The sequence below is a fragment of the Eretmochelys imbricata genome, chromosome 4, assembly GCF_965152235.1.
Source record: "Eretmochelys imbricata isolate rEreImb1 chromosome 4, rEreImb1.hap1, whole genome shotgun sequence".
Taxonomy (NCBI): domain Eukaryota; kingdom Metazoa; phylum Chordata; order Testudines; family Cheloniidae; genus Eretmochelys; species Eretmochelys imbricata.
Window position 1 is genome coordinate 20,588,562 of NC_135575.1, and position 25,294 is coordinate 20,613,855.

General features: G+C 43.0%; 1 protein-coding gene across 5 annotated transcripts; it reads right to left on the bottom strand.

The window, feature by feature from the left end:
• Positions 1-64: 64 nt before the first annotated feature.
• PLAC8 (placenta associated 8) lies at positions 65-25,228 on the bottom strand. 5 transcript variants are annotated; one of them, XM_077814971.1, is made up of 6 exons: positions 25,141-25,228; positions 12,446-12,650; positions 5,027-5,171; positions 3,643-3,767; positions 1,330-1,438; positions 65-223 (listed from the first exon to the last, which is right to left on the bottom strand). In XM_077814971.1, exons 3-5 carry the CDS (start codon positions 5,133-5,135, stop codon positions 1,334-1,336), a joined length of 339 nt encoding a protein of 112 aa, XP_077671097.1. In that variant the 5' UTR covers positions 5,136-5,171; positions 12,446-12,650; positions 25,141-25,228; the 3' UTR covers positions 65-223; positions 1,330-1,333. The 5 variants fall into 5 exon arrangements, with proteins under 5 accessions (XP_077671097.1, XP_077671096.1, XP_077671099.1 ...); XM_077814970.1 differs by lacking the exon at positions 25,141-25,228 and adding an exon at positions 22,266-22,356; XM_077814973.1 differs by lacking the exon at positions 25,141-25,228 and adding an exon at positions 21,816-21,833.
• Positions 25,229-25,294: the final 66 nt, after the last annotated feature.

The following is a 25,294-nucleotide window of genomic DNA, read 5'->3' on the forward strand; positions in this document are numbered from 1 at the left end:
AATAAAACTTAACTTTCGCAACTGCTTCTCCACACACATGCACAATAAGAGAGACAAAGACAAATTTGAGGTTGTTACTTTACTTTATTTCAGATAAGTAGTGCTTTCCAACAATCAAATTAAAATGCATACAGCACTTTCTTGAACAGTAAGTACAGCAGGAAATGAGAAGACTCTTGCTTATGGAAATTATAGGACTCACAACCAATGAATACAGGAACATCTAAAATAGGGGAGAAAAGAGTTACATTCATGGCTGAGATTAATAATACCATTAGTTTTGTTAATACACTACCTTGAAATTTACTTACGCAATATAAGACTCATTATTGCTTATATATAGTGCATAGCTGTGTATTTTAATTAATCTGCCTCAAATCAAGGAACATGGAGTGGTATGAGGACAGGATTTGACTCTGAGTATTAATGGAAAAAAGATTTAGGTCAGCACGGGGTGCTTTTGAAAATGCCACCCAGGAACTACACTTTCTCCATAATCGACACTATTTAGCTTTGTGCAAACACAAGAATCGCAATCATGTAAAGTTCTGCTACATGGTAATATCCCACAAAGATACATCAAAAGCCTAATCCTGAACAAGTCAGTAAAGTCCTAGCAAACAAATCCCTTTTACAGCTGTGAGACTACACAGTGAAGATGAAGGAATGGCTATTCACCCCCACCTATTGCAATGCAAGGGCACTGCTAAAGCAGGTCTAGCTGCCTAATTCTTGGAAGGGAAACTAGCTTCCTGCCACAGTCCACTCAACGGTTGAGCCATGTTGGTCCCCTGTAGCACACACCCCCCTCTTCCGATTTGTGTTTGACATATTCTGTTTGTTTTGCGTTCCTGTGTGGAATTCCACTACACGATTGCAAGTGCCACCTAGTGTGGAATGCCTGCCACCTGTGGCGTACTAACAAGGCTCTACCCCAGTACTAGATGGTTCTTGCTGCCTGTGGTCTTGCATTCCCAGCCAGGCACTTTGCCCATTGTAAATGATTATACATTTCCTTTTAAATTGGCTTGGTAACTCTCACTCCACTTCTTACTGTGGCTCCTCTTAATACAGAGTCAAGTAAAAGGCTTATATGCTGCTTAGATAAAGCCATATTATAGATGGCCAGCTGGGGCCCAAGAAGACTTCATTTAGATACAGAAAGGGTGGGTAGAGCAGGACTCCGCTCTATATTGGATAGAAATCTGTTCACTGATTGCATATCATTTTGGTTCTACACTAACTTTTCCGTCACCACTACCATTTGTCCTAGAACTAATTGAAACATTGCATCAGAGAAGCCTCTTGATTTATCAAACACTTACAAACCTTACTAGAATATCCCCATTTCCTTCCTTCTGTTAATATCTCTCTTTATTTGACAAAGAGCACACACAGGACACCACAGGATAGTGCAGAAATCAGAGCAGATGGATCCCTGTTGAAACAGAAAAAATAATAAAGGCTGTAACTTTAAGAAGTACATCTAACTTTTTGTTGACTTACACACATTGGACTTAAAGTCAGACTAGCATATGGGCTTTCTGTGCTGCCTTTGAGTGGGATGACAGGGCCATTATGGGGAAAATACATTTTAAACATCCTTTCCTTTTCTTGTTACTAAAGTACTATTTGGCCTAAATTCATAGAAACTAGAAGATACCAAACCCTACTTTGTTATCCATAGCCCTGCTTTTTACTGCAGTGAGCAAAAAAAAAGAAAAATGTTCCCAGTTGCCTTCTGTAGGAGGCAGAGAGACTGGGTGCTGGTAGCTCTTAAAAGGGCTGCTTTAGGCACCAAAGAAGTTAATTAGGAAGCAGAGTTATCTAATGGGTGGGGTTTACCCAATAACAACCAGGCTTTAGCAGATGGAAACCAGACTGAGATTAGACTGGAAGCTCCGCTAGATCAAGTCAGCCCACCTCCCTACCTGTGCAGGATTGTTCCTTATAGAGTAACCTCTGGGATTCTGGCCAGTTTCCATTTTTAAATGTTTCCAGTAGTGGGATTTTTCAACCGGTAAACTGGGAGTCTGGTGTCCAGTTGATTTGCATTTAGGGCTGGGATGTATTGTCTGATATTCAGCCAAACTCTTCCTTTTCTTAACTTCATCCTTTTGCTAGTCCTCGCGCCACTCCTTAACACACTGCTATATTCCTTTCAGATCTTTGCAGTTTTAGCCCCCACTATTATTAACTGTCAAAAACTATACATATTTAGCTCTGAATTTTCCTTAACGGTCAATGCCTCCATGCTCCAAATTTCCTTCCAATTCCTTCCAAATTTCCTTCCTACCTGCATCCTGCATTGAAGATCCAGCAGGGAAAAATATGTTCTAGATAGAGAAACTTTTGCCTTCCTGCTCTGACATAGCTCCAAATTTTTAAAAGATCTTAGCTCCTATATTTTGGCTCCAAAGTGAAGCGGCCAGATTTTGAAGATACTGTTGAGCCCTTTAGAAAATCTGGACAATTCATTTAAGCGCCTAAATAGAAGCTGAGGTTTGTTTGTTTTTTTAATTAGCTTATAATATTTCTTCATAGCTCTCCTAAACCTCCTTGGCTTTGTGTTATTACTGCTCTATTGAATGTGTAATCATACGTGTAATTTCGTGACCAGTATCACCCTGAAGCATTTCAGTGACATGCCTGTCCATGTCTTTCCACCCACAGAACATGTACACATTTGCAATTTTTTCCCCCCTGGGGACATTAGGCTGAATCTCGTTTTATAATTTCATGGCTATAGTTCTAACCTTCCTCAGTCCCTTCATATTATTCCTCTCTTGTGTTTGTAACACATCCCAATTCAGTGTGATCTATTCATTTAACTTTCATATGTTATCTAATCTTGTTTTTTCATTTCTTAGGCTTTTCTGTTATTTGTGCTTTGGCACAGAAGGAGTTAACTCCAGAAACTACAATATTGTAGCTTGAAAAAACACATACACAACCGCCTTGTTGATTGAACCACACATTTAGAATTCTGTCTACATTCTGCAACACCTTTTCAGCTCATCAGGAGAACCCTTGGTGAAGAGATTCATGCTGAGGGAGTAAGAGCCAAGATTTAGATCAGTAGTTTGGTCTAAATGGCGGTTGATTATCAGGTTAGTATTATGTACAATGTCTGCATTAGAAATTATCCAATATACATTTAATTTAGATGGATATTTAAATGTAACCAATGCCTCATCAGAGGGGGTTCTCTATCTCAGGTACGTAGCAAATCTCTGCTTTAAAGGGGCATCAATTAATAACGGATAATTGCACTTCTACTTTTCATGAAATTATCTCAAAGTGCTTTACAACAGTACCAAAGGAATGATCTATTTTACAGATGGGGAGAACAAAGGAAGAAGAGCTAAGGGACTTGTGCAAGGTTACACAGTGAGTCGGTGGCAGTTGCAAGTAGAACCGAAGTCTTCAAATGACCAATCCTCCGCTAATTTCTAGACCACAGTGCCCTCAAATCATAAGGGAAGACTCCTAGCAGCCGTGTTCAGATGGGGAGGAATCACACTGGGTGGAAGCTGGCTAATGAAAATGTAGCCAACTGATCTGCTTAGATCAATGACATGTTGCTTTAAGGGCTGTTCTTTGAGCATGAGCAAAACAAAATATTATTGAATAGTAACTAACAGGGATTCCGTATCTTATCCGGTAGAGAGTCCTCATGGCAACGCTTCCGCCACAACAGCAGCATTCATTCATGTCACTTGCTACTTGACATCCAAGACAATAGAAGCAGAATGCTCCACATAGGCCTGGATAAAGACAAACAAATGAGGCTCACTCAATGTTCTCCCCTTCATTCATGCAGACAGTTAATTTTCACCACCACTTTTAGGAGAGATGTAGAAATCGCTACAAAATCGGAAGGAGAAAGTTAGGGATGTGCCAATGGGCCAGAGCTAGTGCAAAGGAGGCCAAGATCTTTGAAAGACTTTTGAAGGAATAGTGATGTCATATGAATGGCAGCTTGCCCCCCATAATGACTTAAGGCCATTTCTTCACTGCCAAAAATAGTGTGTGTTTACAGTGGGATAACACACATGTTTCAGCTGTCTCAGTGGAGGCGAGGTATTATAGTTTTTACCATGATGTAACTAAGCGAGGTGAACCACAGGTGCGGGAGATAGGGTCGCACTTGCATAGCTACATTGCTAAAAGCTATATGAGCACTTTGCCTCCAGCAAGATAGCTAACCCATGTTAGTTATTCTGCTGTAAACACACTCCTTTTTTGGTCTGTGACCACGTATTAGAGCAGATGCTTACAAGTTCACTGACCGGTACATGAACTTGGCAAAGTTGTTGCTAGTGCACTAGGCGCTAGATATTTACATAAATATATTCCAGCTACTACAGATACATCCCAATCGAGTACAAGATAATGAATAGGGATGTTTTGCCCAAGATATCAGGAACAAGGGGAAGTAACAAACAGAGGTCATGAAACACGTAGGCTGGAATGTAAGTTGTTTATCCCAGTTGTTTGTCTCAGTCTATAAATGGCAGGGGACGGCAGAAATTCCCACTGCTGACTGAGCTGCTCCTTGCCACTGGGCACTTGTGTTAATGTATCTGTAGCTCCTATGGGATGCTAGTATTGTGACCAGACGGCAATAAACCTGGCCGAGTGCCTTTGTCCCCAAACCAAGCCCGTGGTCTTTCTTTTTGAGTAACATCGCGGCCTGCTGAATTAGCAGGCTGCACTGCGAGTATGGCTCTCCCAGGACAGAAGCACTGAGCAACCTTACCCAGGCACTGACATTCCAGCCTTCTACACTTAGCAACACCTTGCTTTGTGTGTGAGTGGGTGATGTAGCCACCTAGTCACTGGCTCTCAGAGTGGATATGGGAAATCCAACTACAAGCCACTCCTATAAATAAATATAAAACAGACAAATTGGATTCTCCCAATTTAAAGTCAAACCCACTAAAAGACTGAAGATATAATATTAAGCCAAACATCAAGACACCTCAAACCCAAACAAAAATACAATATTTGACTATCCACTTACAGACTCCACAGTCACTGCAGCAATCCATCAACCCGGTCTGCCAGACATTACTTTGTGCAGTAGCCACAGAAAACTGGGGCTGTACAAAGATGACAGGTTGAGAATTCATTTTTAGTTTCACAAGATGAGTTCAGAAGTTTAATTTCTGAAAGGAAAACAATAAAAGGAATGGTTTGAAATAGTCTGTTAGGGACTAGCTGTGTCACAAATAGTCAGGGTGTCTAATGTCATTGTGGTGATGTAATTAGAGGAATGTTACCCATATCTCTTTGTGAAATGGCATGTTTCTCACTTCATTGGAAGCAATGCTATCCACTGGATAACTGGCCAAATTGTTGTCGACAGAGATAGACCACGAATTAATTTGGCCCAGTTTCTTCTGTCCAGATTATGAATAGGTGTACATTTTCATCCACAAAGCCCATCTCTCCCTAACATCACATTGGGGCATAGTTCATTCCTGATTCAAAGGAAAGGGTGCCACTAACTAATGGCCAACGTATCTTCCAGCAACACCTAACGGTTCCCTGGTCATCACCCATGTGAGTCCTGGCCTACTCTGGTCATCCGTTCCGTGTGATCCGAGACCATCACAACACAAATACTATGGAGGTTATTGCAGAAATGGAACTCTCGCTCTTCCTGCTGTTCGCAAAGAGGCAGATTAGCTCCAAGAACCAGGATTTTCCTGCTGCAGCCAACAAAATTCTGAGATGTCATTTACTCAGGCAAACTTCTTTTGAGTTCAGTGGTGGTCTGACTAAAATCAGGAATTACTCTGGCACCAACAAACAGCTTTCAGACATTTTGAAACAACAGCGTACATTAGTACATATTGAAAATATAGCTGTCAAAGGCACCCATCAACTTAAAAAAAAATCACTGAAGTCTGAAAATGTTTCAGCTACTATTGTTATATGTAACATCTAAGATGATTATCAGTGAAAGATTAAAGAAAACATTTTTCTGATTTCTCAATTTGTTTACTTTGTACATTTAACTGCAGCCAGTTTTACTGTTTCCCCTGTACAATCACTCACTCACTTTCCCTTGTTATTTTCTGAATTTTTCACTCCGCAACAGGGGAGAGAAGCACATAAGAATGGATATATGGGGTCAGACCAAAGGTCTGTCTAGCCCAGTATTCTGTCCTCCAACAGTGGCCAATGCCAGGCGCCCCAGAAGGAATGAACAGAACAGGTAATCATCACGTGGTCCTTCTCCTGTTGCCCATTCCCAGCTTCTGGCAAACAGAGGCTAGGGACACCATTCCTGCCCATCCTGGCTAATAGCCATGAATTTATCTAGTTCTTTTTTTTAACTCTGTTAGTCTTGGTCTTCACAACATCCTCTGGCAAAGAATTCTACAGGTTGACTGTGCGTTGCGGTGAAGAAATGCTTCCTTTTGTTAGTTTTAAAACTGCTGCCTATTAATTTCATTTGGTGACCCCCGAGTTCTTGTGCTATGAGAAGGCGTAAGTAACACTTCCTTATTTACTTTCTCCACACCAGTCATGATTTTATAGACCTCCATCATATCCCCCCTTAGTCATCTCCTTTCCAAGCTGAAAAGTCCCAGTCTTATTAATCTCTCTTCATATGGAAGCTATTCCATACCCCTAATAATTTTTGTTGCCCTTTTCTGAACCTGTTCCAATTCCAATATATCTTTTTTGAGACAGGGTGATCACATCTGCTCACAGAATTCCAGTGTAGATGTACCCTGAGGATCCTGGTACTGATGTGATACAAATATATTAAATAACAACAGGATTGGGATGAAGGTACATTTATATTATTCTGTTTTCATTTTTTCCTTGTTCCACATGTGGCAGCACTCTTAGTTCTCCAAAGACAGGACTTTGCCCTTACTTGCACAACTGTAATTTGCTTGGCAACACCCCTTGCCCCTTGGTAACATGATTCCTGGTGTTTGAACCTACATCAGCATCTGGTGTCCTATGCACTAGGTGAAATTTCCTTCAGTAAAGGGCTATCTTATTTCCATAATGTTTTATTAGAGAAGTATCTTAATTATACCACAATAAAAGATGTGATATGAGAACAGGGCGATAAATTGTGTTCAAGATCCATTTTCGGTAAGCAGCAGATATATGACTGTGAAACCCTCATTTAGCCAATCATCTTTTTATATGTTGTATGATTCACAGGTATTGGGGACATTGAAATGTCAACAGAAACTCATTACTGATTGCCTCACTAATCTGCAACTGCTAACAGTTAAAAGCAAGCCTGTGTGTGTCTTGTTTCTAAAATAAATAGTTATCAAGCTGTAAAAATAAAACCTCACTTTCTTCCTGATAATTGAATAATAGGTCTTTGAAGAACAAAGGGCCTCCAGTCTGACTATGATTTTAATAACATTGCTTCCTTCTTGCAGATCAGAAACATGACAGACCACTTCCAGTGAAAACACTGTGGGCAAAATTCTGACCTATTGTTCACATATTAACTGGTGTTAACGTGACTGCATGGGTAGAAAATAATAAAAGTATCAAACACACACCATAAACATAAAATCAGGCCTTCATTATGCTGACTCTTACAAGATGCGTATACTGCCCCATATACAGTTTCCATGTCACTTAAGCTACAGGTCCATTCACATGCCTTCTCCTCTCTTCACTAAGAGGTATTGCAAAGTTGGCACTCTGCCATTACTGGTACTTTACACATCTCGGTGACCGAACAAGATTGCGGGTGAAGAGATCATTGCATCTTTCAAGAGGGCAGAAAATAGGTGAAGGAGGATAGAGCATGCTGAAAACAGCAAGCGACATATGGCTTCTCTTAAAACATGGATAATAATATCAAAGCACATAGGATAGAAAGAACCTTGAATCTTTCTGAAAAATGTTTCACAACCCCAATACCATTAGTAAGATGTATTTTGTCTCCATTGGTCATTTTGAAATATAGGTAGTCAAATTTAAACTGTAGCAAAGTTCATTTTTCCGTAAAATCAGCCTCCAACTGTCTGAGAAATATCGACTTTGATGCATTCATACAGTCTGAACGGTGGCAGGCAAAAAAACAAACAAAAATGACTTTCTGCTACCCACCCTGGGTGCATAATTTTGTCAAATACCTGTTATTAGGATTTACAGCATATTTCATTTTGCCTTAATTGGTTTGTTGAGCAGAAAACAAAACATTCTCATTTTTTACTAACTTCCCTTCCCAGAAATAGCCATCTAAGTAGCTGATAGCTCTTGAAAGTTTTAATATACTGAGCTTTGCCAAACTCAAAGAAATATGCACATACCAGTTGCAGAGCAGTCTTGAAGAGAGAAAGCGTTCCCTTTTCCTGGTTGAACTTCAGCCAAGTCACTTGTATATATTCCATGCGCTACACAAATTGGCAATCTAAACTGATCATGCGGCTTTCCAAGACTGCCGTCATTGGCTACTTGTAATCAAGCAATTTGAGTACAGGATATCTTTTACCATATTTTTAAAGAACTGTCAGCTGTTTTTCCATCATAAAATGATGTACATTAAATACGAAATAAATCTGTTATGCAACACCAAGGATGAAATTTTAATCTTAAAAAATTAAAAGGCATAGTTGAAGTGGAAGAGGGGCCGATGTAAGAGGAAATTTGTTGAAAATGGGGGAGGTCTGTGGCTCAGGAGTACTTTAGGTATATGGGTGATGGGCCACTGTTTTCCGCAGTTTGTCAGGTCTGTCATCTATTGCCTTGTATTATTGACCACCGTAAAGTATCTATGGTTACAGCGTGTGTAAAAGTGTTATACAAGGAGAGGAAAATTAATTCTTCAGGGCCCCATCCATGTGATGGTAAAAGAAAGAAACAAACAAACAATGTGGTTGTTGCTTTGCAGGTACCGCTACAGAACATCACCAAGTATGTAATCCTCCTAATGCTTCTGTTAATGTTAGTTATTTACTCTTTCTGAGGCCCTCCTGAAAAATTATTAGAAAGTTAGGCAAACCAATGGGGGGAAATAACGCTTCATAAAACTGTGGAGGGTTTGTTTGACAAACTCTCGGCCATGCGAAAGCATGAGAGCTCACAAAGAACGGACACAAAGCTGTTTCACTAAAATTAAGATTTATCAGTTGTCAAAGTTTTCACTAAAATTCAGCCCAGCTCTCTTATTTCTATGCCCTGTTTTTTCACATTAAACGTTGAAAAGTTTATGACAGTTTATTTTTTAAAACCTTGTTTGATGTTGTCATAAATATAAAGGGAAGGGTAAATCCCTTTGAAATCCCTCCTGGCCAGGGGAAAGCTCCTCTCACCTGTAAAGGGTTAAGAAGCTAAAGGTAACCTCGCTGGCACCTGACCAAAATGACCAATGAGGAGATAAGATACTTTCAAAAGCTGGGAGGAGGGAGAGAAACAAAGGGTCTGTGGGTCTGTCTATATGCTGTGGTTTTTCTGCCGGGGATAGACCAGGAATGGAGTCTTAGAACTTTTAGTAAGTAATCTAGCTAGGTATGTGTTAGATTATGATTTCTTTAAATGGCTGAGAAAAGAATTGTGCTGAATAGAATAACTATTTCTGTCTGTGTATCATTTTTGTAACTTAAGGTTTTGCCTAGAGGGGTTCTCTATGTTTTTGAATCTAATTACCCTGTAAGATATCTACCATCCTGATTTTACAGGGGGGATTTCTTTATTTCTATTTACTTCTATTTTCATTAAAAGTCTTCTTGTAAAAAACTGAATGCTTTTTCATTGTTCTCAGATCCAAGGGTTTGGGTCTGTGGTCACCTATGCAAATTGGTGAGGCTTTTTATCCAACATTTCCCAGGAAAGGGGGGGTGCAAGTGTTGGGAGGATTGTTCATTGTTCTTAAGATCCAAGGGTCTGGGTCTGTAGTCACCTAGGCAAATTGGTGAGGCTTTTTACCAAACCTTGTCCAGGAAGTGGGGTGCAAGGTTTTGGGAAGTATTTTGGGGGGAAAGACGCGTCCAAACAGCTCTTCCCCAGTAACCAGTATTAGTTTGGTGGTGGTAGCGGCCAATCCAAGGACGACGGGTGGAATATTTTGTACCTTGGGGAAGTTTTGACCTAAGCTGGTAAAGATAAGCTTAGGAGGTTTTTCATGCAGGTCCCCACATCTGTACCCTAGAGTTCAGAGTGGGGGAGGAACCTTGACAGATGTCCTTTCTTATGTCACTGGATCTTTGATTAAAAGTGGTCTGTTCATCAGTAGGATGTGGAGAAGATGGCAGTTTTAGAAAAACAACTCAGGAAAAGAGGGGAGGGGTATATGGAGTGGATGTAAGAGTTCATCCCTCTTCAGATAACAGTGCTGGGCCCAACAGCTTCGCTCTCTACATGAAGCTACAAAACTATGGCTTCTCTGTTAAATTTTTTTTTTTTTGTAAAATGTCTCTGTAAATGAGGGGTTTTATATTGCACTCTCGTATCTGAAACGTTCTTTAAAATCTTCAGATGATGAGCCTACTACACAGTTTTGGCCTATCTTTGTAAATTGCATTTAGAGAAGTTTTTCTTGATTCGTGTTTTTTGCATGCTGGGCGATTTATTTAGACAAAGCTCTAAAAATAAGCTAACCTTTTTTCTTTTCTTTTTTTTTAAAGTTGGGATAACAATAGCTCTTTGAAACATTGTCCAGCAATTTTTATTCACAAGACCTCTTTGGTTAAGACAATATTAAAAATTTTTGGGGGGTGGGGGGGGTGTTAGATGTTACAGTTTTAAAGGCACTATACACTGTAAAGTTTTATATAAACTGCAGAAAAATTAATTCTCTGGGACCTCTTCAATTGGATGATAAATAAAATGGAAAAAATAATTATTTTGCAGACCACTCTATAAACTATTGCTACAAATGTAAGGATGTTGATGCATTTTGATTCTCACATGACATTTTTAGCCATTGAAAAAAATGTCTGGGCTTGCAGTTTTGGACTGGAGTAGCTATATAATGCTGTCATTGGCTTGCACCTTACCATTCTTGTAGGTTTCGTGTTTAATTACTGCTGTTCTTTTAGGGGCCAACTTATGCCTTAGGTTACTACGAAACAACAGTTGTTGCTTTTGACGTACTTCTCTAAAATACCACTAAGCATATAAAGAGAAGCATTTTTGTTGTATTACAAGGTTTTTCATCTTAGTCAGAAATGACCCATCTCACCATTTGGCTCTGGTATGTATGCTAAATCCTCCTGATGCCTTTGTAGGTGTTACTTACTTACGATTTCTGACACCTCACCCCTCTGAGAAACTGAGTAGACAGTTGGAAAAACAAAGGGGCATCAGAGGAATATGTTGCCTCAGGTTTGGGAGAGCTGTCTGTTTACCCATGCTAAACAGACAACTACCAAAGATTCCTCTCAAATCCAGACCAAATCTCTAATCTGCATTGTCTTGTTTTTTCATGTTTCAGAGTAGCAGCTGTGTTAATCTGTATTCGCAAAAATGAATCCGATGAAGTGAGCTGTAGCTCACGAAAGCTTATGCTCAAATAAATTGGTTCGTCTCTAAGGTGCCACAAGTACTCCTTTTCTTTTTGTTTTTTCATGTTTCCTTTAAAAGTTACTCTGGGTTACTCTGTGTGGATTTGTGTGTGTAAATGTGTTGGATTATTTTTAATTTCTTTTTTCTATTCATTCAATGGGCAAAAAATAGTTGTTAATGCAAAATATTTACCACTAAAGCACATTAGATATATTGAGTCTTAAGAACATTTTGTTTGTATCTACTGCCTCCCAAATACTAAAAATACAGGTTCCCTTACTACTTCATTGCTGTTTTAATTTTATTTGTTAAAGCCAAGTTTAATAATTTTAATAAATTACATTCCATCTATACCTTAAATGCTGAAACCTTACAGTTTTACTTGAACAAAAAGGACATTGTTTGTTGAAACAGATGTAAAATGTTAAAGATTCTTTTATATAGAATGTTTTAAACTAGGCTTGCATTTTGTCTCCTGCTTGTGTGTATTATCCATTACCCCATTAGATTTCCTTTAGGTTAGGCTGTGTGTGCACGCATTTGTGTTTTACATAATTTAATACTGAAAAACAGATATGAATGTGTTTGTGTGGGTGATTTATCTACAAAATAATATAAAACTAGTCTGAATGTATGTTCTGGATGGTTTGTCTTTTAAACAGTATACAATTTGGTTTGAATGTATGCTTAATTGTTCTGGGAAGGAGGAGAAGGAAGGGGATGGATACATATGTACGTAATACGTGTGTGACTGTGTGTGTATATGAGAGAGCTCTTGCAAGTCTTGCATGCACAGCCTTGCTATGTGTCCTTTAGAACAGAATTAATACCTTTTTCTGTATTTTATACAAATTATTTATCTGTGTTACCTAGTGTCATAACTGACATAGCTACCCTGAAGAGTTCAGGAAACAAACCAACAAAAACAACAGTTACTTACCTCTCCAGTAACTGCTGTTCTTCAGGATGTATTGTGGACACATATATTCCACTGCAGGTGTCTATGCGCCCAGTGCACTTGAGTAGGAGAATTTTGACAGGGCGGGGCATGCACCTGCCATGTCTTTGTCCTTGTAGCTGAGGGCATAAAGGGCAGGGCTGCTCCGACTCCCTCTCATTTCCTTTGCACCAGGAAGATGACGACACTTCCAAAGTAGAGAAGAAAGCGAGGTCATAGGAATGTTTATGTACACAACATCTCAAAATACAACAGTTACTGTAAAGGCAATTAACCATTTTTTCTCCTACTAGTGATTGTGCAAATATACATTTTACTGTAGGCGGCTCACTAGTGGATTTCTTGCAGGAGGTGGGAACAGGGAATGAAGTACAGACTTGCTGAAGTCCACATTGGCTGGTTGTAGTGGTCCCTCACTCTCGAGTAGGGAGGGAAGCCACTCTGCCTCACTACTGGCAGACCGCAAATAACAGTCTTTTAGGGGAGAGCTCCAGCCCCCTGGATGGGGTGAAGCATGACAGTCTTTAGACCACAGCCACCAGGCTGGGGCAGACAGTAATTAACAGCCTATAACTAGCAGTCTATCAGGGAGCTCTGTCCCTCTGGGCAGGGCAGAGCCACAAACAGTCTTTAGCCGACAGCCACCTGGCTGGGGCAGACAGTAATTAACAGCCTATAATCAGCAGTCCAGCAGGGAGCTCTGTCCCTCTGGGCAGGGCAGAGCCACAAACAGTCTTTAGCCAACAGCCACCTGGCTGGGGCAGACAGCTACAAACAGTCTGTAGATGGGCTCTGGCTCCCTCTGGATGAGGCAGAGGCACAAACAGTTAGGGGTCTGGCCTGTTTCAAGGCAGAGATGTAGCACTCTAAGCCCAGGCACCCAACCAGGGTTGGGTGGCAAACAGTTAGGGCTCTTGCAGGGGTGAGCACCGAAGCAGTCTAGGGGCTCAGGCAGGGAGTAAGCACCAATACAGACTTCCTGGCCTATGGTGGGGAGGTTGCTACCCCAGGGGTGAGATGGCAGGGGATAGGGGGATGCAGGCCCGCCTGACTCCACCATGTCCCAGCCAAGGCCTTAACAGTGGCAAAGTGATCTGTCACTGGGTCAGCAGGGAATCCATCTGCAACATGCTGACTCACACTCTGGTAGCAGAACCTAGGGTTACCATATTTGAACATTCAAAAAAGAGGACACTCCACCGGGGCGGGGGGGGATTTGCTCGTGCCCCCTGGCCCTGACCCCGCCCGAACTCCATCCCTTCCCCGCCCCCATTCCAACCCCTTCCCCAAATCCCCACCCCGGCCCCGCCTCCTCCCCTGAGCGCGCCGCATTCCCCCTCCCTCCCCCCCTTCCCAGCCCCACAAAACAGCTGTTTTGCAGCACAAGTGCTGGGAGCTAGGGAGAAAAAGCAGGCACTCTCTCAAGTGATCAATATTCATTATCCAATGCAATAATCTCGATACTGAGAATGGTCACCCATTTAGTTTTTCTGGGATGGCCACACAAGGTCTAGGAGAGACTCTAAATGGTTTGGTTCTATGGATATAGAAAGGGTGTAAACTCTCCTCACCTGTGTTAGCATGAAGCTAAAAAACAAACAAACAAAAACAGCAGCAAATGAACAGTGTGGTTCACATGAAAGTCTGAAATTACTTTTGACATAAATTTGGCATATGGCCTCAAAGAGATTTTATCCTTGTGAAAAATAGCAAATGGACGTTCTGCCAATAGCGTTTGCATCCCAGACACTCTCGTGGCTGATGTAATAGCCACTAAAAATGCTAAAAGAAAAGGAGTACTTGTGGCACCTTAGAGACTAACAAATTTATTAGAGCATAAGCTTTCATGAGCTACAGCTCACTTCATCGGATGCATACAGTGGAAAATATAGTGGGGAGATTTTATATACACAGAGAACATGAAACAATGGATGTTACCGTACAGACTGTAACAAGAGTGATCAGGAAAGGTGAGCTATTACCAGCAGGAAAGCGGGGTGGGGGGAGGGGGCAAGAGAGAACCTTTTGTAATGATAATCAAGGTGGGCCATTTCCAGCAGTTTACAAGGACAGTAGGAGGGGAAAGTAAAACTATTTTGCTGTCATAGCATTATCCTCCATAATGGCAACTATGGCATCATCTATCTTCCCAATTTGGTGTTTGATAGGCTTTATCAACTTTCCCATCGTGTGGCACTCAGTGGTTTCAGTGTCAGAGAGGATGTTCCCAGATGTTGCTTCAAAATTTGCCATTGATGAGTTGATGCAGAGAAAAATACATAGATGCTTTGAATTACATTAAAAAATTCAGCAGCCTCAGTAGAAGCTGATGCTGCATCACTGATCACCAAGTTCAGTGAATGAGAACTGCATGGGACAAAAAGACCTCGAGGGTTTAACTCTCGGATCCGTGTCTGCACTCCTCCGTTCTTTCCTCTCATGTTGGCACCGTTATCGTAGCCCTGACCTCTCATGTCAGCTGTCACAGTTCCCGTATCTTCCAGCTTTTTAAGAAGCACATTTGTCATACCAGCTCCTGTAGTATCATCAATGTCAACAAATTCTAGAAAATGCTCTCTGAAAGTCACCATTGCAGGGACATTTTCACTGGGTTCTGTTGTGGTTACAAAACACACCATTAAAGTCATTTGTTCCATATGGCAGATGTCAGGTGTGCAGTCCAGAATAACAGAGTAATATCTTGCTGACTTCAGATCTGCCACAATCTTCTGTTTGACTTTTGTTGCCAGTAACTGTATGATCTCATTTTGAATTGTTTTTCCACGGTAGTGGTGTGTGTACATTTCTTGCGTGGTCACTCTTCTTAGATGCTCCTGGAGTACAGTATCAAACTCAGCCATCAGCTCCACAATTTTAAGGAAGTTTCCATTGTTTGGCACATACAGCTGATCTAAAGTGCCACGCAGTGCTAGGTTGGGGGTAGCAAGCATTCTCACCATGGCAACAAGCCTTTTTCAGAACATTTTGCCAGTAATGAGGCTCTGATGCAATCTTCTCTTGATGCTGATTGTCTGTGGTGGCCTTTAACCTTAGTCTCATCTCAAGCTCTTTCCACCTATGGAATGCTCTCTCGTGATTTGCTGCCATCTCATGGCATGCCAGATTTCTAGCCAGATTTTTCCAGTCCTTTGTTCCTGTAGAACCCAATGTGGCTGGAACATTAGACTGGAAGAGTTTGCAACAAAAACAGTATGCAGCATTCTGGGTTTTTGAGTACATAAGCCATGGCTTCTCCACTTTGTCACCACTGGGGATTTCACGCCAGTAATGTGTTGTATGGAAACTTCTATTTTCATTGTCTTTGGGGAACATGAAGTTTTTCACTTGCTGTGGCCCATGCAGTACAAGGAAGTCCCTCGGGCTACTGCTCAAGTGGGTCCACAGTCCTGGATCATCTAGACTTAAGGAACTAAACTCAGCAGAACTGTTTCTTATGCCTCCACCACACTCTTCTCTGATCTACAGTTTTCTTCAGGAATGTGCATGGTTAAATCCCTCTGAGATGGAGATATGGATGCTGCAGTAGCTGCCAGGTCACCTGCACTCTGGCTAACTGGAAGATCAGGCATCTCCTCGCCACTCACATCCTCACTGGGGCCGGAAGGCTCACCGTGAACATTGGTGTCTATGTATCTCAGGAGAGCTCCTTCCTGCTTAGATAGAAAAGCTTCCTTTGCTTTCTTTCTTTTTCTGAATGCTGCCCCAGAGGGGCGTTTTCTTCTTTCACTCATGACTGCTGTTCTGTGCCAGTTGTAGTGACTCTCAGCACTCAGTTGAAGGGAACAAATAAGCAGGCTGGTAGCAGGGCCTGAGTGAGGGAAGATATCAGCATCTTAAGGGCCTAACTGGCTCCTACTACTTCAGTGGACTGCCTGTTCTCCTCAAGTGGGTCCAGGGAAGCAGCAGGAAACAGGAAGCTCCCTGAGAAGCTGGTGTTAATCAGTCCAGGCTCCTGGGGGTGCTAGAGAGGTACATAAGAGGCTCCTCCTCCTCTCTCTCCCTGCGGTTCCTGCTGCTTTCTGTTGTTTCCTCTCACCTTTTCTCCTGCCTGCCTGCTATGTGTCTTGTGCCCTCCTTCCTCCAGCACAGCACTCCACCATCTCTGTGCATCTAGAGCAGAGAGAATACATATGCACCAGCAGCAGTCACACTTTTCTACACTCTGGGTCCTAGTGGCGCCCCCCCACACACAGTCTGGCAACTGAGGTGGCCGCCTCAGTTTGCCTCATGGTAAGGCCAGCCCTGAGTCTACCTGACCAAGAAAGGGAAGTGCATCTTTGCTCACTGACTTGCCAATCTAGTGAGGAGAGCTTTATACTAGGTTCAAAGGGGACAGGTGACAAAAGCCCCCAGGTAACCATAAAAAAAAAAAAGGGTGACCTTAACAGAAGGCCTTGGGGAGGGGACATGGCAAATTACAGTAGGGTCATAGGAGCAACACGAGGGAAATCAGTGCGAGAATCTGCTTAATATCTTAGATGTTGATACATAAATGCAAGGAGTATGTGGAATAAATGGGAAGAACTGAATGTATGAGTACATAAGCTAAATTATGAGTTAACTGGTGTCACAGAGACTTCATGGGATAAGTCTCGTGACTGGAATATTGGTATAGAGGGGCATAGGTTGTTCAGGAAGGCCAGGCAGAATAGAAAAGGAGGAGTTGTTGCATTATACATCAAGAATAGATACACTTGTTCTGAGGTCCAGAAGGAGTTGAGAGGCAGACCAGTTGAAAGTCTCTGGGTAAAGATAAAAGGGGTTAAAATATATGGGGACATCTGGGTAGGAGTCTACTATAAACCACAAAGTCAGGAAGAGGAGTTGGATGAGTCAGTTCTAAAACAAACAAATACCTTAACCACAAGACCAGATAGTAATGGGGGACTTTAACTACCCAGACATCTGTTGGGAAAGTAATATGGCAAAACATGAAATTTCCAAGAAGTTCTTGAAATGTATTGGGGACAACTTTTTATTTCTGAAAAAGGAAGAAGAAACCAACAGAACAGACATTTTAGACTTGATTCTGACCAATAGGGAGGAATTAGCAGCGACTCTGAAGGTGGAAGGCAATTTGAGTAAAAGTGATCATGGAACGATAGATTGCACTATTCTAAGTAAAGGAAGGAGTGAGAGCAGCAGAATAAGGACAATGGACATCAGAAAAGCAGACTTTAACAAATTCGAAGAACTGGTGGGTATGGTCCCATGGGAAAAAGTTGTTCAGGAGAGCTGGCAGTTTCTCAAGGAGACAATGTTAAAAGGCACAACTGCAAACTATCCTGATGAGAAGAAAAGACAAGAAAGATAATAAGAGGCAAATATGGCTCCATCAGGAGCTCTTTAATGAACTGAAAATCAAAAAGGAATCTTACAAAAAGTGGAAATGCGCACACTTCTAAGGAGGAGTACAAAGGAATAACAAAGCATGTAGGGACAAAATCAGAAAGGCTATAGCACAAAATGAATTACACCTATCAAGGAATATAAAAGGCAATAGGAAGAGCTTTTATAAATATATTAGGAGCAAAAGAAAGACGAAGGAAAGTATAGGTCCGCTACTTAGCAGAGGAAAGCTAATAACGTAGGAGAGGTGTTTAATGCCTATTTTGCTTCAGTCTTCACTAAAAAGATTAACGGTGACCAGATACTCAACACAATTAATATTAACAACAAGAGGGAATGGCTGCAAGGCAAAGTAGGGAAAGAAGAGGTTAAAAATATTTAGACAAGTTAGATGTACTCAAATGGGCAGGGCCTGATGAAAGTCATCCTAGGGTACTTAAAGAACTAGCTGAAGCAATCTCAGAAGTGCTACCAATCATCCTTGAGAACTCATGGAGGATGGGTGAGGTCCCAGAGGACTGAAGAAGGGAAGACTACGTACCTATCTTCAAAAAGGGGAACAAAGAAGAGCTGGGGAATTATAGACCAGTCAGTCTAACTTTGATACCTGCAAAGATACTGAACTAATTATTAAACAATCACTTTGTAAGCACCCAGAGGATAACAGGGTTATAAGGACCAGCCAGCACAGGTTTGTCAAGAACAAATCATGCCAGACCAACCTAATTTCCTTCTTTGACTGTGTTTCTGGCCTGGTGGATGGGGGGAGCTATAGATGGGATATATCTTGATTTTAGCTAAGCTTTTGACACAGCTCCACATAATATTCCCACAAGCAAATGAGGAAAAAGCAGTCTAGATGAAATTACTATAAGGTGGGTGCACAACTGGGTGAAAGACTACACTCAAAGTTATCAATGGTTTGCTGTGAGACTTGAAGAGCATATCTAGTAGGGCAGTGGCACGAAGCCTTTCCAGACTACTGTACCCCTTTCGGGAGTCTGATTTGTCTTGTGTAGCCCCAAGTTTCACCTTACTTAAAAAACTACTTGCTTACAAAATCAGACATAAAAATACAGAAGAGTCACAACACACTATTACTGAAAAATTGGGTACTTTCTCATTTTTACCATATAATAAAATAAATCAATTGGAATATAAATATAAATATTATACTTACATTTCAGTGTATAGTATATAGAGCAGTATAAACAAGTCACTGTCTGATGACTCGTACTTTTTTTGTAGCCTGTTGTAAAACTAGGTAAATATCTGGATGTGTTGATGTATCTCCTAGAAGACCTCTACTTACCCCTGGGGGCATGCATACTCCTGGTTGAGAGCCACTGTAGTAGGGTCCTGGGTCCGGTACTATTCAATGATCAAGACAATGGAATGGAGCACACATTTATAAATTTGCAGATGGCACCAAGCTGGGAGGAGAGGATTATAATTGAAAATGACTGTGACAAACTGGAGAATTGGTCTGAAATCAACAAGATGAAATTTCATAAAGATAAGTGCAAAGTACTTCACTTAGGAAGGAAAAAACAAATGCACAACTACAAAATGGAGAATAACTGGCCAGGTGGTAGTACTTCTGAAAACGATCTAGGGGTCTGTGGTGGGATGGTCACCCCATCATGCCTCAGAGGGCTTGAAACAGCCCTAAGAGAGGGCTATAGCCAGAGGAAAGCTAGGCTGATTGGGGGAAGTAGCCACTGGTGGGGCCATGCCCCAGTCAGGCCACAGCTGGCCCTTTTAGAGGGCTGTTAGCCAGGAGCTGAGACAGACACTCTCTCTAGCTACCTGGAGAGAGGAGAACCTGGCTGCCTGGGAAGCTGAGGAGGGTACCTAGGGCAGAGCAGTGCTGGGGAAGGGCAGAGGGAGCTGGGGAGCTCCAGCCTAGCAGAGCCCCAGGCTGCAGGCCGAGGCAAAGGCCCTGAAAGGGTACTAAGACTGCAGAGGAGCAGCCCAGACCTAGACAGAGGCAGCTGGTCTGACCCCGCCCTTGCCAGTGAGGACTGGTACAGACTGCAGTCTGCCCCAGGGAGCGGGGGCTAGATGATGACTGACAGTAGCCACTGAGGCAAGGGAGGTGTTGCCGGCACCCAGGGCCGAGAGGCTAAACAACAGCTGGAGTTGGTTCGCTACCCGGTGTGCTACACCCAATAATCACAATGGGGTGGAGAAGCAGAAAAGTTTATTTGCAGCTGCAAAAAGGTACAGGGAGAATAAAATCTCAAATCCTGCACACAGAGCAGGAAGTTACACAGGCTTTTATACATCCTTTTTCCCAGCATACTTATCCAATAGCAAGCTGCCCTAAGTATCCATATAGCCAGCCAATCCAGTTCCAAGCTAGTTCCCTTGTTCTCTGTATCATTTCTTAAACCATACATAAAGCTGCTTTATTCAGCATTGTTCTTCCATATCTGCCCTGTTTGGCCTTGCTTAGTTTCAGGCAGCCTGACTCTGCAGCATATTGTTGCAGATCCTCAGCATAACTGCTGCGAGTGCCTCCAGGCGGGGGGCCAAGGACACTTGGGCCTAGTACGCAGAGCTGCTGCGAATGCCTCCAGGCGGGAGCGGGGGCCAAGGCCACTTGGGCCTAGTGCGAGGGGGCTTCATCGACGCTCGTGGTCTTCCATCCCCTCGAGTTACCTAGTGGCCATGCCCCAGTGTCCCTAACAGAGGGATAGGGGGTTGGGGGTTCCCCGGGGAGGGGAGACCCTGATTCGGGGTTACAGGTAGAACCCTGATCTAGAATGGCACCGGGGTCCAGGAGGGACACGGGGGGCCAGTGGCAGGTGAGACACCTGCCTGAAGAGGGCGCTCCAGACTGGAAAGAGCTAATTCCCTGGATGACCGACAGGAGGCGCCACACCGGTGAGTCGTTGCCCTGTCACAGGGTCATAGTGGATCACAAATAAAATACTGTATTTGCGAGAGCTTCAAAATGAACCCAGGACAAAGGTCCATTCCTGCCTATGACTTCTAGATTATGTGGCTTCATGAATGTACGTGAGCCCACATGGCTGCCTTTATCTCAGGTGCTTGCAGGTCTGGTTCCACTCTGTAACATCCAAGCAGGCACTCTCTGGACATGCTGATTTGTGAACCTCAGTGAGTGCTTTCTTCCCTGGATTGGTGGGTGGACCCAGACAATGTCTGTGCCTGAGTTCTCTTCTGCAATCCAGAATCAACAACAATGACTCTTATCACAGATGCCACCACCATGAGTGCTCTTTGAAGACCGAAATACTGAACTTCATATTTCAGAAATGGGGTACACCTATCATACATCTTTTTGGTCGAAGGGTCTTCTCTACACCTTTACTCCAATTCTCTTGATCTCAAGGTTGATCAGAAAGCTAAAACAGGACCAGGCAACATTAATACTGATAGTCTCAGCTTGGCCAAGATTCTGTTGGTATACAGATCTCCAAGACCTCTTGATACAACTTCCAATAACCAGGCCATTGATCAAGGGATTATTGTCCCAGAATCAGGGACACATTCTACATCCCAATCTGTAGAGTCTTCATAGAATTATAGACATATAGGGCTGGAAGGGACCTCAAGAAGCCATCAAGTCCAGCTTTCTACACTGAGGCAGGACAAAGTAGACATAGACAATCCCTGAGAGGTTTTTGTCCAACCTGTTCTTAAAAACCTCCAGTGATGAGGATTCCACAGCCTCCTTTGGAAGCCTGTTCCAGAGCTTCAGTACCTTTATAGTTGGAAAGTTTTTCCTAATATCTTACCTAAATCTTCCTTGCTGAATATTAAACCCATTATTTGTTGTCCTACCTTCAGTGGACATAGTGAACAACTGATTACAGCCCTCTTTATAACTGCTCTTAACATATGTGAAGATTGTCCCCCCTCAGTCTTCTTTTCTCAAGATAAAACATGCCGATTTTTTTTAACTTTCTGTAGCCTTGCATGTAGTTATGGGTCACTTTAACTAATTACCCACCTCAAGGCGAGGGTCTTCATGACAGTAACTCCTCACTTAAAGTCGTCCCAATTAACGTTGTTTTGTTGTTATGTTGCTGATCAATTAGGGAACATGCTTGTTTAAAGTTGTGCAATGCTCCCTTATAACACTGTTTGGCAGCTGCCTGCTTTGTCCACTCCTTGCCGGAAGAGCAGCCCATTGCAGCTAGCTGGTGGGGGCTTGGAACCTGGAACCAGGGTGGACCAACAGCCCCCCATCAGCTCCCCTCTCCCCTAAATTCCCTGTGCAGCAGCTGCCCAGCAGGCTATCAACTGCCAGTTCTGCTGTCCCTCCCCCCACTGCTATGTGCTGTCCCTCCTACCCTCCGCCTTGGAGCTGTTCCCGGGAGCCTCCTGCTTGCTGTGTGTGGGGGAGAGTGGGGCTAATGTCAGGGTGTCCCCCTCCCCCCTGATCCTGCACCCCACATACCCCATCTCCATGGTGCGGGGGACACACGACAGGGCTCAGGACGGAGGGAGCTTCCTGGCAGCAGCAGCAGCTGCTGTCTCAACTTGCTGATCTACTTAAAAAGGCAAATTACTTAGAGTGGAGTCAGTGTACTTAAAGGGGCAATGCACATCTCTCTCTCTCTCACACAGTGTGTGTCTCTGTTTCTGTCTGCCATGCTGTCTCCCCTCCCTCCATTTGTGCTGCCTTGTGGAGTGTGAGGCTACATTAACAATAATGTGTTAACCCTTGAGGGCTCAGCCGAGTGCTAGTTCATCATGCTTCCGTCGACGTCCACGGCCTGAAATTGTGGAAAAGCAGCATCACTTGCCCCATAACCTCAGCCGTGCGGAACACAATGCCATCCACAGCCTCAGAAACAACTCTGACACCATAATCAAAAAGGCTGACAAAGGGGGTGCAGTCATCATCCTGAATAAGTTGGAATATGAACAAGAGGCTGCTAAGCAGCTCTCTAACTTCACATTCTACAAGCCATTACCCTCTGATCCCACTGAAGGTTACCAACAGAAACTACACCATCTGCTCAAGAAACTCCCTGAAAAAGCACAGGAACAGATCTGTGCAGACACATGCCTAGAACCCTCACCAGGGGTATTCTATCTGCTACCCAAGATCCATAAACCTGGAAATCCTGGACGCCCCATCATCTCAGGCATTGGCACCCTGACAGCAGGATTGTCTGGCTATGTAGACTCCCTCTTCAGGCCCGACACTACCAGCAATCCCAGCTATCTTCGAAACACCACTGACTTCCTGAGGAAACTACAATCCATTGGTGATCTTCCAGAAAATACCCTCCTGGCCACTATGGACGTAGAAGCCCTCTACACCAACATTCCACACAAAGATGGACTACAAGCCATCAGGAACAGTATCCCCGATACTGTCACGGCAAACCTGGTGGCTGAACTTTGTGACTTTGTCCTCACCCATAACTATTTCACATTCGGGGACAATGTATACCTTCAAGTCAGCGGCACTTCTATGGGTACCCACACGGTCCCACAGTATGCCAACATTTTTATGGCTGACTTAGAACAACGCTTCCTTAGCTCTCGTCTCCTAACGCCCCAACTCTACTTGCGCTACATTGGTGACATCTTCATCATCTGGAAAAGAAGCCCTTGAGGAATTCCACCATGATTTCAACAATTTCCATCCCACCATCAACCTCAGCCTAGACCAATCCACACAAGCGGTCTATTTCCTGGATACTACTGTGCCTGGAAACCTACCGACTGCTATACTTACCTACATGCCTCCAGAAAGAAAAGGAGTACTTGTGGCACCTTAGAGACTAACAAACTTACCTACATGCCTCCAGCTTCCATCCAGGACACACCACAAGATCAATTGTCTACAGCCAAGCTCTAAGATACAACTGCATTTGCTCCAATCCCTCAGACAGAGACAAACACCTACAAGATCTTTGTCAAGCATTCTTAAAACTACAATACCCACCTGCGGAAGTGAAAGAACAGATTGACAGAGCCAGAAGAGTACCCAGAAGCCACCTACTACAGGACAGGCCCAACAAAGAAAATAACAGAACGCCACTAGCTGTCACCTTCAGCCCCCAACTAAAACCTCTCCAGCTCATCATCAAAGATTTACAACCTATCCTGAAAAATGATCCCTCACTTTCACAGATCTTGGGAGACAGGCCAGTCCTCGCTTACAGACAGCCCCCCAACCTGAAGCGAATACTCACCAGCAACCACACAACAAAAACACTAACCCAGGAACCTATCCTTGTAACAAAGCCCAATGCCAACTCTGTCCACATATTTATTCAAGTGACACCATCATAGGACCTAATCACATTAGCCACACCATCAGGGGCTCATTCACCTGCACATCTACCAATGTGATATATGCCATCATGTGCCAGCAATGCTCCTCTGCCATGTACATTGGCCAAACCGGACAGTCTCTACGCAAAAGAATAAATGGACACAAATCTGACATCAGGAATCATAACATTCAAAAACTGGTAGGAGAACACTTCAACCTCTCTGGCCACTCAGTAAAAGATTTAAGGTGGCAATTTTGCAAAAGAAAAGCTTCAAAAACAGACTCCAAGGAGAAACTGCTGAGCTTGAATTAATATGCAATCTAGATACCATTAACTTGGGTTTGAATAGAGACTCTGAGTGGCTGGGTCATTACACATATTGAATCTATTTCCTTAAGTTAAGTATCCTCACACTTTCTTGTCAACTGTCTAAATGGGCCATCTTGATTATCACTACAAAAGTTTTTTTTCTCCTGATGATAATAGCTCATCTTAACTAATTAGCCTCTCACAGTTAGTATGGTAACTTCCAACTTATCTGTGTGTGTGTGTGTGTGTGTGTAATATATATATATACACACACATACACATCTCTTACTATATGTTCCATTCTATGCATCCGATGAAGTGGGCTGTAGCCCACGAAAGCTTACGCTCTAATAAATTTGTTAGTCTCTAAGGTGCCACAAGTACTCCTGTTCATTTAGCAGTACGGCATTCCCTGGGAAATATCCTACCCTCTTCCACCCTCTGACTTCACCACCTCAACCAAGCTTCACAATCATCAGAGCTATGTACTGTATTAAATTGTTTGTTTAAAACTTATACTGTGTGTATATACACCTCTACCCCGATATAATGCAGTCTGATATAACGCGAATTCAGATATAATGTGGTAAAGCAGAGCTCCGGGGAGCGGGGCTGCTTTACCTCGTATATCCGAATTCGTGTTACCGCAAGTGGTTCCTCTGCGCCCGCCCTGACATGCTGAGCCCCCCCCCCCCGACACACGTGGTCCTTGGGAGCCAAAAATCTTACCTTCTTATAGGTGAGACCACGTTATATCGGGGTCGGGAGAGGAACAACTTCCCACCCCAGCTCACCTCTGCTCTGCCTCCACCTCCTCCCCTGAACGCGCCACCGCCGCTCCGCTTCCCCCACCCCTTCCCTCCCTCCCTTCCTTCCAGGCTTC

Bases quoted from the DNA above. Each gene is read 5' to 3' on its own strand.
- PLAC8 (XM_077814971.1), bottom strand. From the start codon at position 5,135: ATGAATTCTCAACCTGTCATCTTTGTACAGCCCCAGTTTTCTGTGGCT. The intron at 3,768-5,026 runs GTAAGTGGATAG...GTCTTTATCCAG, and splicing joins CTGCAGTGACTGTGGAGTCT to GCCTATGTGGAGCATTCTGC. The intron at 1,439-3,642 runs GTTAGTTACTAT...CTGTTTCAACAG, and splicing joins GGATAAGATACGGAATCCCT to GGATCCATCTGCTCTGATTT.